This window comes from Aplysia californica, unplaced genomic scaffold (genome assembly GCF_000002075.1).
Source record: "Aplysia californica isolate F4 #8 unplaced genomic scaffold, AplCal3.0 scaffold01216, whole genome shotgun sequence".
Classification (NCBI taxonomy): Eukaryota; Metazoa; Mollusca; class Gastropoda; order Aplysiida; family Aplysiidae; genus Aplysia; species Aplysia californica.
This window is the reverse complement of record NW_004798486.1, coordinates 116,684-134,037: the sequence shown is the minus strand read 5'-3', so window position 1 is coordinate 134,037 and position 17,354 is coordinate 116,684. Positions and strand designations below refer to the sequence as shown.

At 39.4% G+C, this 17,354-nt stretch overlaps 1 protein-coding gene across 1 annotated transcript in view; it reads left to right on the top strand.

Moving 5' to 3' along the window:
* LOC101847698 (protein PTHB1) overlaps positions 1-17,354 on the top strand; it is a 42,089-nt gene that overhangs the window by 12,969 nt on the left and 11,766 nt on the right. Inside the window, exons 6-17 of the mRNA XM_005112241.3 lie at positions 1,606-1,780; positions 2,268-2,346; positions 3,486-3,573; positions 5,074-5,169; positions 5,730-5,859; positions 6,342-6,523; positions 8,859-8,935; positions 10,515-10,568; positions 12,156-12,258; positions 12,953-13,057; positions 13,805-13,945; positions 17,057-17,155. Coding sequence (XP_005112298.1) covers positions 1,606-1,780; positions 2,268-2,346; positions 3,486-3,573; positions 5,074-5,169; positions 5,730-5,859; positions 6,342-6,523; positions 8,859-8,935; positions 10,515-10,568; positions 12,156-12,258; positions 12,953-13,057; positions 13,805-13,945; positions 17,057-17,155 — 1,329 coding nt within the window. The remainder of the gene's footprint in view (positions 1-1,605; positions 1,781-2,267; positions 2,347-3,485; positions 3,574-5,073; positions 5,170-5,729; positions 5,860-6,341; positions 6,524-8,858; positions 8,936-10,514; positions 10,569-12,155; positions 12,259-12,952; positions 13,058-13,804; positions 13,946-17,056; positions 17,156-17,354) is intronic.

Genomic DNA, 17,354 nt, shown 5'->3' with positions numbered 1-17,354 from the left:
CCATGGTGGAGGATCTATACTCGCCTTCGTATCGTCTTGCACAGTTTACGGATATTAATGATAATTCTCTCAGCAATAAGTTAATGTTATAGAAACCTGCCAGATTGCGCATTTCCTGCTATCGGCCGTTGTCTTGCTATGCATTCATTATTGTAGGTTTGTTGACAATGCATTCTTACTTGCAAACTGATCGAAATCTGGCTTGCCATGATAACGAACTTTTTGTGCCAATTTCCTCCTTTCTTTCGTTCATTCATTATTTCTGTCTGCCTTCAAATTGCTGCCACGGCTGGAAAATCTGCCCATTGATCTAGTAAATTGACTTGTGATTTTAGACAGAAAATCACTGTCAGAAAGAAACTCTTTTACAAATTTGTCTAAATCTCAAGAAATTGTCAGTGCGATGATTCTATGGCTATGGAAACATGATAGGGTCACGGTAAAAGAAATACTACTAAAATCAAGAATGATTCGAAATGGTGTTCCTAGGTTGTGGCATTCAGCCTTCAAACATGAAAATGGAGGAAAATTAGGGTATACGCTGGGTAGCTATATTCTATTGTCAAGGTACATGTCTATTTATTATTCCCAGCTTTGCTTTCTGTCAGTGGCGCGATGACAAATTAATTGAATTATGAATTATAGTGGCTTAGCAGTGGCAAGGGGAACCTGCTTTTAAACATTGCCAGCAGTTTAAAGATATACATTTAGAGAAATCAAACGAGACAAAATCTTGGTGAAAAAATAGGTGATATGGGTTATTGATAATCTCTTCAAACAGGCTCCTAAATGCCATTTTTAACACTCTAAAAGCACTAAATTTCAATTTCATATATAATTTATGAAAAGGGCGCTTTTTCATCTAGGACAATATCTTTGCTTTACAGTAACCTTTGTCTGCTTATTTTGTATAAAAGTACGCTTGCTGTTAATAAACACATTCAAAAAGCAAACCCTGGGCCTGAGATATAATAGTCATTAGACACTTTTCGTCTTTGTACACAGTGAGAATGATTTTTAGCCCAGGAAATAAATGTACCTGCTTTACTGTTTTTGTTGTTTTCAGTGTCTCCAGCTTTCTGTTGTGTGGTGCAGTGTTAACTCATCCAGCAGTTTGATAGCAGTTTTTCTCTTTATTATCTAAACTGTGTAATACTTTGCAATATTACTCAAAGACTATTACTGGCTGACACAGTGGAACACCACATGTGCTGGGGTTAATGTGGACATTTCGAAATTGTTACTGATCTTTTTTGTTGTCCTGTAACACTATCCGCCCACGCAGCGCAGAGCGCGCAAAATTTATCCCCGTGGACCAGGTTACACATGCGGTACAAGCTATATCACACCTTCGCTGATCGGTGTCCCGTGGGGGCAAAGTGCTAAAATTATTTTTGCTCCATGTCCTTGATTTAGCTGACACTACTGAAACAAGAGATATTCTGGGTTCCATGAAAAATGTCAGATACGAAGCATATTCTCGACTATTGCTTGTAAAATAATTTGCTCCTCTTACATGTAAATTTATACACAATGAGATCTGGAAAAGAAGATTTGATTAGAGCTATAAACATTGTTCAATTTTCAAATTGCTATATTTTTCAGGGAAGGATTTCATTTGTGTGCAATCCATGGATGGAACGGTGTCCATATTTGAGCAGGAGAGCTTTGCCTTCAGCCGTTTCCTGCCAGGAGCACTGTTACCAGGACCAATTAAATATATGCCACGGCTAGACTCCTTTGTTACGGCATCCTGTTCATGGAGAGTAGAGGCCTACAAGTGAGGCTTGTTTGTGTTTTCAGTTTCCCCACCCCATACTCTCATGTGGCAGCTACTCTGCACTTGTATACTTTTCTTGTTTGAGTACACAGGACCCGTGATCTAGAATGAAAAAAAAAAATACATTAAGTTACTTATTCTGTGACTAAACCTGTTCCGACCAGGATTCGTATAGGCAGTTTTGTATGGGAGATAAGCATCTCATTTTCCAATAAACTTATTTGGTTTCTGTTCTGAGGATGCGACTTTTACATATCAGACAAACAAACCACGCTTGGAATAAATGTTCCTATGAGATAAAAGGCTCCTTGCTTGTTTTGTTCTTGTCTTTGATTAGACTTGTCCTTGATGGTACACTGGATGGTCTGCTTCATGAATTTCTTCTTTGATGTTTCTGTTGTCCAGTTGTTTGTTTGGTTTTTTTTACCCTTGAATGGTGATGATTGTGACTACCGCTGTTACACTGAAATCTTAATCTTTTGCTCAGATATCAAGTGTTGGCAGTGGCCTCTGAGACTGGGGGCCGAGAGGAGACTCAGAACATCAAGTCTGGCAAGAAAGTGGTGGTGAGTAACTCACACTTTCTTCTTCTTTTTTTTACACAGCGTCTTAGACAATTACAGCTAGCTGAAATGTCACAAAAAATACCTAAGACCCTCTGTGCACTTTTAAAGTAGTGAAAAACATGTGAAGAATTCCATCATTTTTGCAGATTGTGGCCTAGTTATTGTGAACCCTTGCGTGTAAGAAAATTAATAATTTTGTGCCAGTCTGGTCAGTGTATAAATACTGTGCAATGTAGCATTGTCAAATATAACCATATCTGTTTTTACCTGAAAGAGGTGCTTTGATAATCAAAACGTTGCTTAAAAAAAAAGATTTGTGGTATATTCTAAATGATTTTATTAAAAGAAAATATTTTAAGAAGCAAGTTTGTTTATTCTTGTGCAGAAAATTTTGTGACCAAATTGACTCGTATATTTTTCTTTATATCACATGTTTCAATTCGTCAATGTAATATGTGAGTGCATAATAGTGAAATCAGGCGCTCGTCCAAGTACAGAAATCGAAGAAACAGGAATTTTTCATACATTTTGGCAATTTTTATCAATTTTTTGTTATTTGTCTCTACACCTGGTGTGTCCGCATAAAACACATTTCCTAGAGAATTTTACTGAAAACGTTGAATAAAGGCATAAAATATGTGTTTTTTCAATTTGCAACGACTCTCAAGCTATTGAAGTTACCAAACTTTGGCAGCCATTTTTTCGCAAATTTTACGAATGAAAGCAGGCAACTTCACCTGCTTCCTTTGCAAATATCTCGACTTCTATTCAAGATAGATGGATATTTTTTTCATTGAAAGCAAAGTAAATGAATAAGCTTTCAGATTGTACCAGTAACTCCACATGCCCTAAAATTGACAAGCGCCTGATTCCACTGCATCACGACATATATCACACTTCATGTAGTATACTTTATTAAAATTTCCTAGATGCATTATGTCCGATCGCATTATAGAGGGCCCATTATTTGAAAACTGAGATTATCATATCCTGCTCAGTGATAGTGGCTGTCCACCCATGTATAAAGCCCCTGATACAGGTAAGCCTATTGCTTGAGATTGATTTTGACCTCGGGGGAACAATTGTCAAAGGGGCTCAAAGTCCTTTTGTATCCTCTATTTTGTCATTGTTGTCTACAGGCTGACTGGGTCTACAACATTGGAGAACAAGCCCTTGATCTGGCTTACCTGGAGTACACGAATGTCGCTCCAAGTGTACTGGTTCTTGGTATGTCTATGACTGATTTTTGCACTGTATGTTTTTTGTTTTTTTTATATATCTGATTGGTTGAGTCCAGAAGGTGGTATGGTAGAAAACGCAGCTGAGGGCAAAATGGCACTTTCTGTTTTCTGGACAGCTTTCTCAGAAATGGGATAATTCAGACCTGCCTCTAATTCCGATTTAATCAGCATGTCCTGATTTTTCGCCCCAATCTCAAGCATCCCAATTTTCCTGATTTCGATCATGTGTATCCTGAATGTTTTGTTCTGTCTGTTCCGCAGGATTTTAAAAAAAAATTCACGCCCTTATTCTCTGTCGCTGAAAGCACCCTTTAAAGTTTTTGTCAGTAGGAACTTGGAGCACTATTTTCCGAAATATCAATGCTGGATTTTAGTAGTTGACTCGCCCCTAGTTGTGTTTGAACTTTGCTCACACATTTAAAAAAAACTATAATGGAAGTAGTATCGATTTTGCATTCCGACTTGGGACATTCTCAAGATCTACTTTAGTTTTTGTTTCCACTCAGAATTCTCCCATGATGGCCTAATATCTGTTTCAATTGCGACATACAAATGATTATTCGTAGTTCTACAGAAACTTGCAAAGCAGGCTTTGTCTCAGTTCTGGTTAGTAGGGCCAGTCATCAAGACCCGTCAGTAAAACCATTTCAATCGCACGTTCAGATCACGTGACATGACTCCACGTGTCGGGGGCCGTCCGTTGACGAGGTTAACTTAAGTTCATGCACTCGCGTTAAAGTGTCTTTCGGGACCTATTGTTATGTACCTCTCATTAAATGTTGTAATAAATGTATTTTTATAAACCCTGCTTTAGTCAGCTTCGCTTAATTTGTCTCCCTTTTTCTTAAATTCTTGAGTTTTGTGCTTGTTTTTGCTGATGTTTGCTCTGAGTATATTGCTTTCAGTTTGGAAAAAATTGTTGCAGAGATTGGCAATTCAAAACACTTTAAGTGAGTAGATTGAACTTTTCTTAATTTAACGATCATGCCTGGGTACCTGAGATTACGGACACTTTAATACATAACAAGATGGCTGTTGCCCTTGAGACATACATTTCTGAAATCTACAGGGTCAAAGCAAAATTTTGATACCTTATCCAATACTGTACATTCGTTTTGAAAAATTGCCAAAATAGGCCATCTGAAGTAGATCCAAGCATTGCCTGTGTGTTTTCTGCCATATGCTGCAAGTCTCCAACACTGGAGATTGATTCTTCATTCATAAAACTGGATGTACGTGGTGATTGATATGTTACAATGCTGGATATTGATTTATTGAGGTTCTCAACTTGTCCCCCAGGACAGAGTTTCGAAGTGTTGTTGGTTTTTTAAAAATATATTCTGTAGAAGACTCAAATTAAATTAGTTGATGCAAATGTTTTTATGAAGACTCTTTATCGTCCTTTCAAACACTGCCATTATTTGTTTTGAATATTTTCCAGATACTGCTTGTACATAGTATGGTTTTTTTTTCTTACTGTTTACAGGAGAACGCAGCATTTTCTGTATTGCCGATAATGGAACATTGAGGTTTGCCAAGAAACTTGAGTACGACCCTTGCTGCTTTCTGCCCTATGGTTCTTGTAAGTGTGCCTCTGCAGACAATTCAACCATATCCCTCTCATCTTCATAAATGTACAGTATGAACACCTTGGAGAAGACGTGTTACCTGTGTGCTCACAAGTACTCGATTTCCTTATAATTCTTTTTTCTATTGCTGATGGATCTGTATGTGGTTATTTGGTTCTCCAGTATAAGATAAGATTACATTTCATTGGTCTTTACCTACAGAAATTTGCTGCAGAATGGTAAATACGCACACACACACACACACACACACACACACACACACACACACACACTTACATACACAGACACCCGCACGAATGAGTAGTCATCGGACTGGTTACCTGGAAAGTTTTTGGACTTAATAGAAAATTTTGAAATTTATTTTTCAGTTCCTGATGAAAAGTGTCTTCTATCGTAGCCACAGACTGTTATCTGGAGTAATTCAATGAATGGCTTGCTCATGAATGAATTGTAAAATATGAAAAAAATGTTGGCTTGCCAGGATGACTGTTATGAAGTCTGTTGTGGAAATAATCAGAGCTGATAAAAAATTTCTTGGCTGTTAACTTTCCAGTGTCGGAGAACTCTGTGAACTACCTGGTGGGGACTCACACCAAGTCTCTGATGGTCTACCAGGACTACACGCTCAAGTGGGTCGCCAAAATGGAGTTTGTTCCTGTGCAAGTCAGAGTCGGAAACTTCCAGTGAGTATCTCTGGTCTCATATAGCAAGGGATCCATTTTCCAGATATGGGCACCAAAGTTATTTTAGATATCCTTGCAGTGTTGAAATGGCACACAAGTCGAGAAACCCAGAAATGAGAAGACATGGCATGAGGGGGGTGGGGTATGATGAAGAGGTGGTAATGACTAAGGATCCCTGTTCCCAAGTTCTAAAGGTGAAATCTCTTAAGGTCAAGTCTCTCTTGCAGAAATCATTGTATCTTTGTGGAGGTGAACCTTTTTTGTTCCTTCCATTTATAAGTACTGGCAATATATGTTCCTCTTTATACTTCTCAACTTGTTATAGCTCTATGTGATTGTTGATTGGATTTTCCTGCTGAAAAATTATTTTCTCATGAAAAGAAATTGTTATAGACTTGAGAACAGAGACCAAAGTCTTGGAAAAGTTTATAAGTTTGATTGTCATATATTTCTTTACTGAATTGTCTGGGTCTCTCTCTCAGGAGTTTACGTGGTGGCATTGTAGGACTTAGTGAGTCTGGCCGGCTGGAAACTATGTACCTTGGCACCGACCCGTCAGTGTTCAGCCCTCCGCAGGTCGAGTCTCGAGACCTCAACTACGCCAGCATGGACGCCGAGATGTCCAGACTTATGAAACACGTCAAAGCCAAGAGTGCAAACAATGGTGAGCTCCAGTGAAGTTGGGGATTTATTATTTGGATAACAAGAATAGAGATCTTACCGCAAGGTGTAAGAGAATGGTACTGAGTAGAAAAACCAACTGAGGTTTAAGTATAGGAAGTTGTTAGCCCCTTGCGTTACCCACACTGTGCAGTCCCCTAGCACTGCTTTGTGCACTGGGAGACTGCAAAGAAACACACACACACACCCAAAGCAATCGGTGATGAAACCAACTTCGCGTCGCCAAGTGACATAGCCCATCACGAGCTAAACGGCAAAGCGGGCCCGACTCGGCATGGGACAAAAACCCAAAGAAGGATTGCAATATCTTGGTAGTAGAGAATCTTTGATAATACTAATACTAAGCCTACTACTAGATCTAGATCGAAACTAGATCTAGCCCTAGATATTACAGATCCAGACTGCAGATTTTTAAATTGAAGACCTACCATGTAGTGTAGTCTACAGTTTATGTCATAAGTACTACTAGATCTAGATAGATCCTAGATCAACAAACCTGTCGACATAAATGACAAATTCGCCTTTACTCACTTACGACTGGGCCCTTTCACCAGTCACAAGCGTTGAAGACTGGCGTTTCGGGGGGGGTATTTCAATAAATCACAACAACTCTCAGAATTACCCTATTGTAATTATGTTTTGACACAGTAAAGTAACATTCAAGCTTAATCTAATACAAAAAACTAAAGTTGTCCAAGTCTAATACTTTAATTTGTATGATTTTTTAAAAATTGGCATGAATTTGATTTTCCGAAAAATTTCCAGAGACGTGACAGGTAGTATGAAATTCACTACAACAACTAAAATAAAAGTTCAGTGTTCTGGTTTGATTTGAATCCATGTGCGAGTGTTTGGTGAAAATATAAAAGCTGGTCTGTGCATTGATTCAGACCCATACACTGAATTACATGAGACAGATGTACGGCACGACGTTGTGATTTCGTTACGCGAAAAACAACACCAGTACTAGTGCTAGATCTAGCCCTAGAACTACGACTCGGGCTGTGTTCGGGTACATATCCAGGATCCTTACTATTAAACACATCATATTCTGAGACACTAGAACTTGTAAAACGTACAGAAGTATAGAAAACGGCGAAATTATGTGATTCTTGTTCATGCGACTTCTTCGACCGTTACTACGACGCGACTGTCGGATTACTATCAGCTGTATAGAAAAAAACAAAGTGCGAGTTTCGGTCTGTTCAACCCCAGTTGGGGTCACTGTCCTTCACCTTCAATAACTTAAAAAGTACCGGCCTCAAAGATACGAAACGAAGTCTAAGTAGCTCAGGCTTGGCCAAACAAGGGTACGAGGCGGATCTCGCGATCCGTGCGTGATTTGTAGAGCGAAAAAAAAATTCCAAAGTTGGTCATGCAGGGCTTGTGGGAGCCGTCGCGGCGGAGGTCATGCAACTGTTGCGTGAACCGTCTGAAGTGAGTTAAATAAATAGATATTGGCTCCAGATCGAGATTCTCCCACCATACTAATTAACTTAACTATATCAAGATAGGCCTATGTATCATTAGGATCTAGATCTACAATGTAAGAACTGTTAAAATATAGTCTACGTCAATTCTACTGGATCAACAAACCTTTCAACATTCGCCTTTCACACACAGAAAAAAACAGTGGGTGGCTCTGCCATACTCATTAACTTTTTCAAACAGAATAGCATAACTGCCAAAAACATCGCCAACAGTCGAATCAGACGTCATGTTGCCAATTTGTCTTGGGAGTCATGGGAGGAAATTTAAATGTTGTTGATGTCTGATAATGGCTTGTTGACCTCAATCCAAAGATCAAAGGTTGTTTGTTTGCAGTCCCTCAGTGCACAAAGCAGCGCTAGGGGACTGCACAGTCCCCCAGTGGGTAGTGCTGAGTTCCCTAACAACTTCCTTAAATATATGCCATATGTTAGTCATAGTGTTCTTTCTTCTTTTTTCTTACCACTCAATTATCTCAGTAGTTTTGGATTGTAAAATCGGAGATTCTGTTTCATAACTGTATTGTGTTGAAATAAGGGTTTTGACTAGAGAGTAACACTTTGCTGTGCTTATTATGATATGTGTACACACTGTACAATCTAGATTGTGTGTACAAATGGCAACGTACATAGTCAGGCAGGCAGATATTTTGGGTTGTAAGGCATTGATTATGAGAAACATAAATATGAAGAGGGGACAGGAGAGAAAGAGACAGACAGACAGACAGAAGTATGTATTGTTTGTGTGCATGTGTGCCTTAATGCATGTGTGCATGCATGCGTGTTTCGTTAAGCACAAGCATATGAATGTATCTGTTGCTATGTCCTCAGTGATCACGCCAAGCTTGAAGACAGATGAAGACTTGACCTTGAATGTTCACGTCAGTCCTAACCTGGATGATGTCACGGTGAGTGCCACTTGCCAGACTAACTTGTATTTCACGATTATGTCTACTGGAAACGGAGTGCTCATTATTCCCTACAGTTGTCAGTGCCTGTTACAGTATATAAGTCCTAGCAGTTTGTTCACGAGTACATTTTAAAAAATACTGGCAAATGACTGGGTCATGAAAGAAGCTACCAGAGGCAAGCGCAATGGAATACAGTGGATCCCCTGGCTGCAGCTGGACAACTTGGACTTCGCTGATGACTTTGCACTGCTCTCTCATACACATATGCTCAGATGCAAGAACAGACCAAGGAACTCAACAGCCTATCAAGGAGTGTTGGCCTAAGTATACATCCGGGTATGTCGAAAGTAGTGAAACTAGGAAAAGTTTCAAGTCGTGCGGTGACAGTGGAAGACATTCCCTTGGAAGAAGTGAACTAATTTACCTACCTTGGAAGTGTCATCGATGGTAAAGGTGGAACCAAGGCAGATGTAAAAGCAAGAACTGCCAAGGTGAAGTCAGCATTCAACCAATTATCAAATGTCTGGAAAGCAAGCAACATCTCACTGCGCACCAATATTCGACTCTTTAATTCCAATGTCAAGTCTGTGCCGAAACTTGGAAGACAACACAGACAGCGCTGAATAAAGTCCTGACTTTCATCAACAGATGTATGAGGAGTATCCTAAGAATTAAGTGGCAGGATGGAATAAGAAATGAAGAGCTGTGAGAAAGAACAGGACAGAAGGATATAGAAGTAAAAATAGGACCAAGAAAGTTGCAATGGATGGGACACGCCTTCAGAAAGCACAGCGGAAACATTTCAAGACAGTCGCTGCAGTGGAACCCACAGGGAGCACGAGGCAAGGGTAGGCCACGGGAAACATGGAGGAGATCTTTGGAAAGGGACATGAGAGAGATGAAGCTCATTTGGAACGAGCTAGGAAGGATTATACTTTTTTTAAAAAAGATTTTACTCCTTTTTTGCTAAGAAAATACACATATTTATAAAGCAATCGTTGGGGAGAAATTTTGAGACTTGCTTCTATGCTAAGCTGAGCAAGCTTTATGAGGCTGATCAGCAGCTTTACAGAGAGATTTTCGTGCAGAGCACTTCTTCCATACTTGACACGTTCATCTAGTTTTCTGCTTTGCCAAAAGACTTTAGGTTTAAAATTAATGGAAAACCAGTCATCTTACTTGTTGACACTCCTGGAGTTTAGGAAACTGGCTAACAAAAAAGTGTGAACTGAAAGTCCTCACTTCTATAGCTACAACCTTCCTTAATGATTGATAACAGCAAAGATATTGAAGATAGTTTTTGCCTGTATTGTTCCCGGGTGCCTGTATATCTCGGTTCTCTTATTCTGTTAAGAGTTTGTGGTTTTCTCACTCTCTGCTATAAGACTAAAGAGATGGTCGAGGGACATTGGGAAGGCAGAAATCTGAAGAAATTGTGTTGTTAAAAGGAAAATATTGAAACTTTTATGAATTTTGTTACGATTATTTCTGTCCTGATAAACACTGTTTACATTCAGGCACTCTACTTTGTACTATTATGCTAATATTCATCTTGTGTCTTCCCTCTTGCATCCAGATGGCGTCAGGTCTGGAGATACAGGGAGAAGATGTTCCCTCCACCACACTTAGAGTGAGTACATAAAATGCTTTGATGGGAACAAAAAGATAAATGGTCGTTTTTAAGGACAAGCGGATTGGGGGTTTCCAGAAATCTTGACCTGCACCAAAATTGGGCATGCTCTACCTATCGGAGAAGTTTGGTTTCATTGGTGTATATATATGAATCGTTATAGAGAAAACTTTCCTTGTCTTTTAAAGAAACTGAACAAGGGTCCAAAGACTTTTCCTTCGATTTTCTCAAAACATTATTTTTTGGGATAGCTCCCTTGTGATTTAAAGTGGCCTAATGTATGTGTGTCTGGAGAAAGATCCCTTTTATTGGAAATTATTTTATATTGAAATAAAGGCATATTGTTGTAACAAATTCAATGCTGAACAGGTAAATTAAAAATTTTTTCAAATATCTAGAGTAGTTTCAAGATATGCCACATTTTATAACACAGAGTGTAAAAACAAAGTTTAGGGAAAACCCAATTTCTTGCCCTCAAAATGTTATAAAATCCTTTAAATATGTTGTCTAGAAATGGTTAAACTTGTGTTTTCCTCTGGAACAAATTTTGTGACCCTGTACAACTTTTTGGGTTGTTTTTTTTCTCTGCGTTGCTCAAATATAGCTTTGCCGTCAATTGGGACCTTTTTTCAGGCACACCACTATGAAAATTAATTATTGCATGAAAAAAAACCACCTAACCGTATAAATAATTGTTTGACTTTGCATCTGTCATAACATGCACAGTCCAGTTGTTTTTCCTCTGACCAAGCTCTGAGCGTTTGCCAGGTGGTTTGTGTGTACTGTGGTGTCCTCTGTCCTTTATATAACTCAGTGTTGCTTTTGCTCTAGTTTGTGTCCAATGGCTCGGTCCACTTTTAATTAGAACAAGCAATATACTAAAACGCTTCTACAATTACGGTCAAACCTGCCTCAACCCACCCAGCCTTAACGCCGATAATATCGGTATGCGTTTGCAACCCTCCAACCCTAAAGTCGGCAGTATCGGTGACAGAAAAGACTACTTTTGTGTGAAGCAGACTATAGCCTAATTGGAAGCCTAACCATTTTTGTTTGAAACAGACTATGACCAGAAGTGCAAGTCCAAATTTAGAACAAAAGAAAGCTATATTTGTGAACCATGTGAGGGGGTGCGAAATTTGAACGTACTTCCTTTCTTTGCTTTTTTTTTACTCTTTGACTCTGTATATAGACCTTTTTCCACAAAGTATTGCATAAATACTATGACAGATTTTGCCTTTAAATTTTCAATGCACACAAATAAAGGTTTGAATAAAATGTTTACCAAATATGGGTAGGATATGCTAAAATGTAGTATTATTTTTCTATTTTTCTAAAAGTGGTGAAAATCTCTAGGGAGAGCCGACAACCTGGAAGTCTAGGCCTAGGGTTGAGTGAGTTAATGGTCATATGCCCAAGACAGTCACCTGTACAAAATGCCATGTCCCACTTCCCCTTGCATTTTTTTTTACATTATAATGATGCTGTCAGCCACCTGTCTTAGACAATCCTTTTTCTCCTAAAACTTGAGAAAAAATGAATGGCCATTTTCGACAATTTTGACTATACTTTTAATTTCTTCTTCAGATACAAATGAAGTCCCGGCTGTTGTTGGACACTGTGAGGCTGGAGATTCACTGTCCTTGGCCTCTGGCCTGCAATCAGTCGCAGTTCACCGTCTCCTCGCTAGGTGAGTTCTTACTGGAGTTTTAAATATTTTTGCTTCTTCCTCGATAGTACATGGTGTTTATTGAAAATTGTTGTAGTCATTAAAAATGTCATGGAAAATTCTGTAAGCCACTAGAATGTCTTGTCATTTTCTCAAAGGTCCCATAGTACGAGATATATGCATGTGTACAAACCATTGTAAGATGCATTTTTTAAACAAGTGAATGAAGTAATCTTTTCCTTCTCTTTTGTTTAGACTGAGTGTTGACTTTAAGTTTTTTTACTTCACCTTTTTTTTATGCACAACCCAATCAGAAGGTGCATGAAGTAGAATAAAGTTACAGACATATTGAGAGAGCTGGGGGACTTCAAGAACACTGCTACTTGGTGCATTATTTTCAGATAAAAACCCTGCCTCAAAGACACTTACACTGGACAGATCAACTCCTATGTTCAAGAAAATCTTTTTGTAAGGATCTAGCCTAAATGTGTCTTTTCCAGTCGTAATTTTCCAGTTTATGCAATTTAGGGTTCTTTCTGTCAGAGATATGACAGTACTTTGAAGCTAGTCAAAGTCAGTCACTCTACAGGAGGTTTTTGTTTTGATGTTAATATTTCATAACTCTGAATACTCTCATGTTTTGGGTGTGAGGTTTGTCGGCAGTTTGTGAATACAACAAGTGAGATATTAGTTACACGTTTTGTTCCATTCTCAGAACCCAACAGTCCCACAGAAACATTTGTGGCCGTGTTCCAGCGGTTCCCTGGCCTTCCGTCTCACATGCATGTACAGATCTCTGCCACATACACCTCAGCCTCTGGTAAGTACAGTGAATGGCGGGATCATCTTGTACTGAAAAGTAGTAATTCTTATGTGGGTAGTTATGGTACCGTGAAACAATTTAACCCTCTCCGTACACCCTGGGGTCATTTTGTACCCCCCGGGGTTGTATTCTTCACATTTTAGAATGCTTCTAGTACAGAGATCTCTTTGAAACTTTCAGTATTTCTTAAAAAATCATTTTAATAGACTGCTCTGCAAAATGTACGGATCAGATTAACGAGTAAATTTCCTCTTTGGAAAGTGGTGCACAGAGTTCCCTACTTCGTATGGATGCGATAGTAAGACATGACGTACAGATAGGGTTAAAGAGTGTAGGCTTTTCAATCAAAAGGTTGTGGGTGCAGTGCCTGTGGCATAACTTCTTATGAAAGGTTCTTTACTGTTTCCCCAAAAGTTCATCCCCCCATAACATTAAAGCCAGTTCCTCTTGATGTAATTGTGTTCATTGTTTTATATATATATATATATATATATATATATATATATATATATATATATATATATATATAATCTGATATTATGACTTTGGTGTCCCTTATAGGGTTTTACAGAAGTTGACAAGCTTGCTTCTATAAATACACTCTTTCCCCCATTTTTTAATACTTTCTTTAAAATTTAGTTTCCCCTATGTTTGTTCCAGTCTCATCAAAGTAAAAATGTATTTCGAATACATTTTATTGAAATATTAAATATCTTGATGCGACTCAATTGCTGTGCTTAACAGGTGGCCGGCGTGTGACCAGCGCACGAGCCAACCTGCCTTTCAAGCTGGTGGTCAAGCCCGTGTTCCCTGTGAAAACAGCCGTTCATAAACTGACCATCGACACCAATAGGCCCCCTGTTAGTCTCAATGACATTTTCCCAGGTAAGTCCCACGTCAAAGGTCAGGTTACACTTTATCACACAATGAGTTCAAGGAACATAAAGGTAGGAGCCCCCCTCCCGGGGCTGTGCCACTGACTGAAGTGTCTTTAGCAGAGCTGCGTAAATCTACCGATTTTTCCGTTAGATACCAATTTTGGGCTTGTTCTAGCGTCACACCGATAAGGTGTCAAAACTACCGGATTTTCTATGGGTGCCGAAAGAAGAAAAAAACCCCGTTCTGCAGTGCTTTCATTCTTCTTTGTTTTTGTGTCAATTCGTACATTCCGAAAGTTCCGTACTTGCTGCATCATCATATCAACCCCATGCATTAGAGAGAGAGAGAGAACGCGAGATATCAGCACTTGCCTCCGTAACTTGTCAGAATTGACGGCAACTCTCGGCTATAAGTTGTATTAGAAACTGCCAGATCGCGCATTTCGTACACTTGACCATTGTCTATCTGTGCGTTCGGTCAGCAATAGTTTTTCATGTGCATATCGGCTAAAATCTGTCTACTCACGATAGATAATCTTCCTCCTTTCTTTCATCCATTCTTTCTTTCTGTCTATCTTCGGGTTTTTGCTGTGGCTGGAATATCTGTCCGTTTAATTCAAAACCAAATCTGAAAAGGATACTGAGTTCATATTTTACCGGTCGCGTTTGTAATACATGTATTTCGTTCGGCGTTCCCCAGTCCGAGAGTACGTTACACGCGAATAAGCGGCTATGGCGGCAGGCAGAAGTGTAAGTTTTAATATCAATACTGAGACTCGGTCAAGAAAATCAAAATCTACTTTCACTTTCGTAACCTTTCAGATTATTGTCCGGTGATAGTTTGACGTAACGTTAGATTTACAGTTACAGTTAATAAAAATTTGTAACATGCAGTCTGTGCTCAAAAAACAGTGTCGCCATACAAATTAGATTGATATTCTCACTGCTGTCACTATAATGACAAAAAAGAAAACTAGCATCGTCCGATTTCTAGATTGTGGGGCCCGTCATCGTGACCATTCAATGAACCTACAGTAGTGCGCGTTGGCATCGTGTGGGTACGCCATAAGTAAGGGACCGGCTGGCGGTTGTTGGCGTAATTGAAGTTCATTCAAAGTAGGAGCGTTGCTGCAGGGCTCCGGAATTGAGGGGAGGTGTTTGACACAATAAAATCTACGGCAGCAGGATAAGGCCGCGGTGCAAGAAACTGATGCTAAAATAAAAACGATAAGTGGAAGTGGTTTTGACATTCAACATTCGAGTGCGTAAATGAGGGAACATTAGAGTACAGGCTTGATGATTGTATCTTCAAGGTTGGTGTTCCCGGATTTGTCGGATTTGTCCATGATGACAAATTGAATAGTGATGAGGAAATGTCATTTTCAACCATCGGAAAGCTCTATGTTGGATGCCTATGCATCATGATGGCTGGTTGCTGATTAAAAACTGGTACTGTGATTTAGCATTTTGAAAAAAATCAGTACTTAATCCATGATGCAGTGATTCACTGATTGCCAGGTTTTCAGCATCCTTAGCATACATCCCACGCTCTCACTGTCCTTCCAGCTCCGGCTCTCAGTACATGCTCTGTTCCATTGTCACTTTTTGCTTTGCCGTGTGCCTAACTATAAAGGTTTTAATATTAAGTTTTGTCTCGCATGCTTTTTCAAACATGATGGTTTTGGCAGTTGATGTTCTTCTTGCCTCTCCACAGGCCCAGATCAGGATTCATTTTGTATTTTTTTCGGGCAAAACTAGTTAAAATTGTCTCTAAGTAACAAAAGACATTATCAGTATCCTATGCTAGTGTCGGAAAATATGTTTGAATGTACTTTCTATTTGTATGGGCTAGGGGTTTTGAAGTCAGTTTGGCAGTCACCCTGCACTCAATTCCAGATTCAATACTGAATGATAGGAGGTGCCTTGAACGATAGTACATAATATAAATGTTTAAAAAAAACAAAAAAAACTCTCCACATTTCTTACACACTGTTAATCTTAACTTGTGCGCACCCAAACACCCCCTTCCCCTCCCCACTTATAAACACACGCTTGAGCATACACGCATTCACATACGCACACGCACACACACACACACGCACACGTGTATGCACAAACAAGTTTTCAAATTATAATTACCCAATATCACGAAAATCAAGCGTGTTCGATGGGGCAACTATCATCTTTTTTTCCATCTTTGTCTTTGTACTACCTGATTTGGGGCCAAACTACCTGAAACTAACCCTGAATCTACCTGAAATGGGAATTTTGAGGTAGGCATCCCTGCTTTAGGCCATTCCCAAAGGGGAGACATTAACCATGTTCTTATGCACTGTAGAATTGTAATTGTAAATGGGCTGATTCATCAATGTCATGCTCATAACTGTGCCTGAACTGCAACTGGGAACTGCTGCTTTTTCTTTCCTAATCCTTACTATCGTCATTTTCCTCTACTTCTTTTGTATGTTTGTCACACTCTTTTGACCCGCTGTTTCCCGGATGCCTTGATAGTCGACGCAGACTTTGTGATGTTGAAACTAGAGAGGTGAGCAGAGTAAGCCCGATTCCCTGTAAGGACTTCTCTGTTGACATCCACCCCTAGGCGCTCATATGACCTTATGCAGTTGCGAGCGCTGTAAAACCTCTATTAAAACAAACTAAGGCTGACTAGTCAAATAACAATCTTTGTGTTATGTACTATGTTTACGGGGTTAGGAGATCTCATCCTCTGAGTCAAGTTCAGCTCTCAAACAAATTTTATTTAATCTTTTCGTTTTGAGTGAAGGCAAGTTGCAGAAAATATTTTCAGAAAAAGTAAAAAATCAATGTAGTCTAGAACTATGGTGGTGGCTTTGCTTGTATCAGCGCCGCACCAACCATATCAAGAGGTCTGACAAGCTCCAGAATACAGAAGAGTTGGTCGAGAAAGCCGGCTATACCCGTAGAGTTTCACTTCAAACGGTATTAATTTAACTCAGAGTTAATAGTGCCTCTGCTTATGACCAAAAACTCCCTGTTTAGCCTAAGTCAACGTCAAATTTCAAAACCTTAAGTTTTTGTTGTTGCCATCTTGAACTGCCCTTGGATCAACTCTTTTTGTGTGTTCCCTTGTTGTCAGATTTGCTGGGTGAGAATGCTTCAGGTCAGGGAGCAGCTCTGGGCTTTCAGTACTTCGGTGGAGGTCCCATCGTCACCATGTTGGCCTCTAAAACTTCACGTGAGTACATGGCTATATATAGGTTTATTTGCTACCTCATGGTCAGAATTGTCTTTCTCTATGTCTGCATCTGTCTGTTTCTGTCTCAGTCTCTCTCTCACTCTGTTTCTCTCTTTTGCTCTGTATCTCTCTTTCACTCTGTCTGTCTCTCTGTCTCTGTCTCTGTCTCTCTCTCTCTCTCTCTCTCTCTCTTTCTCTC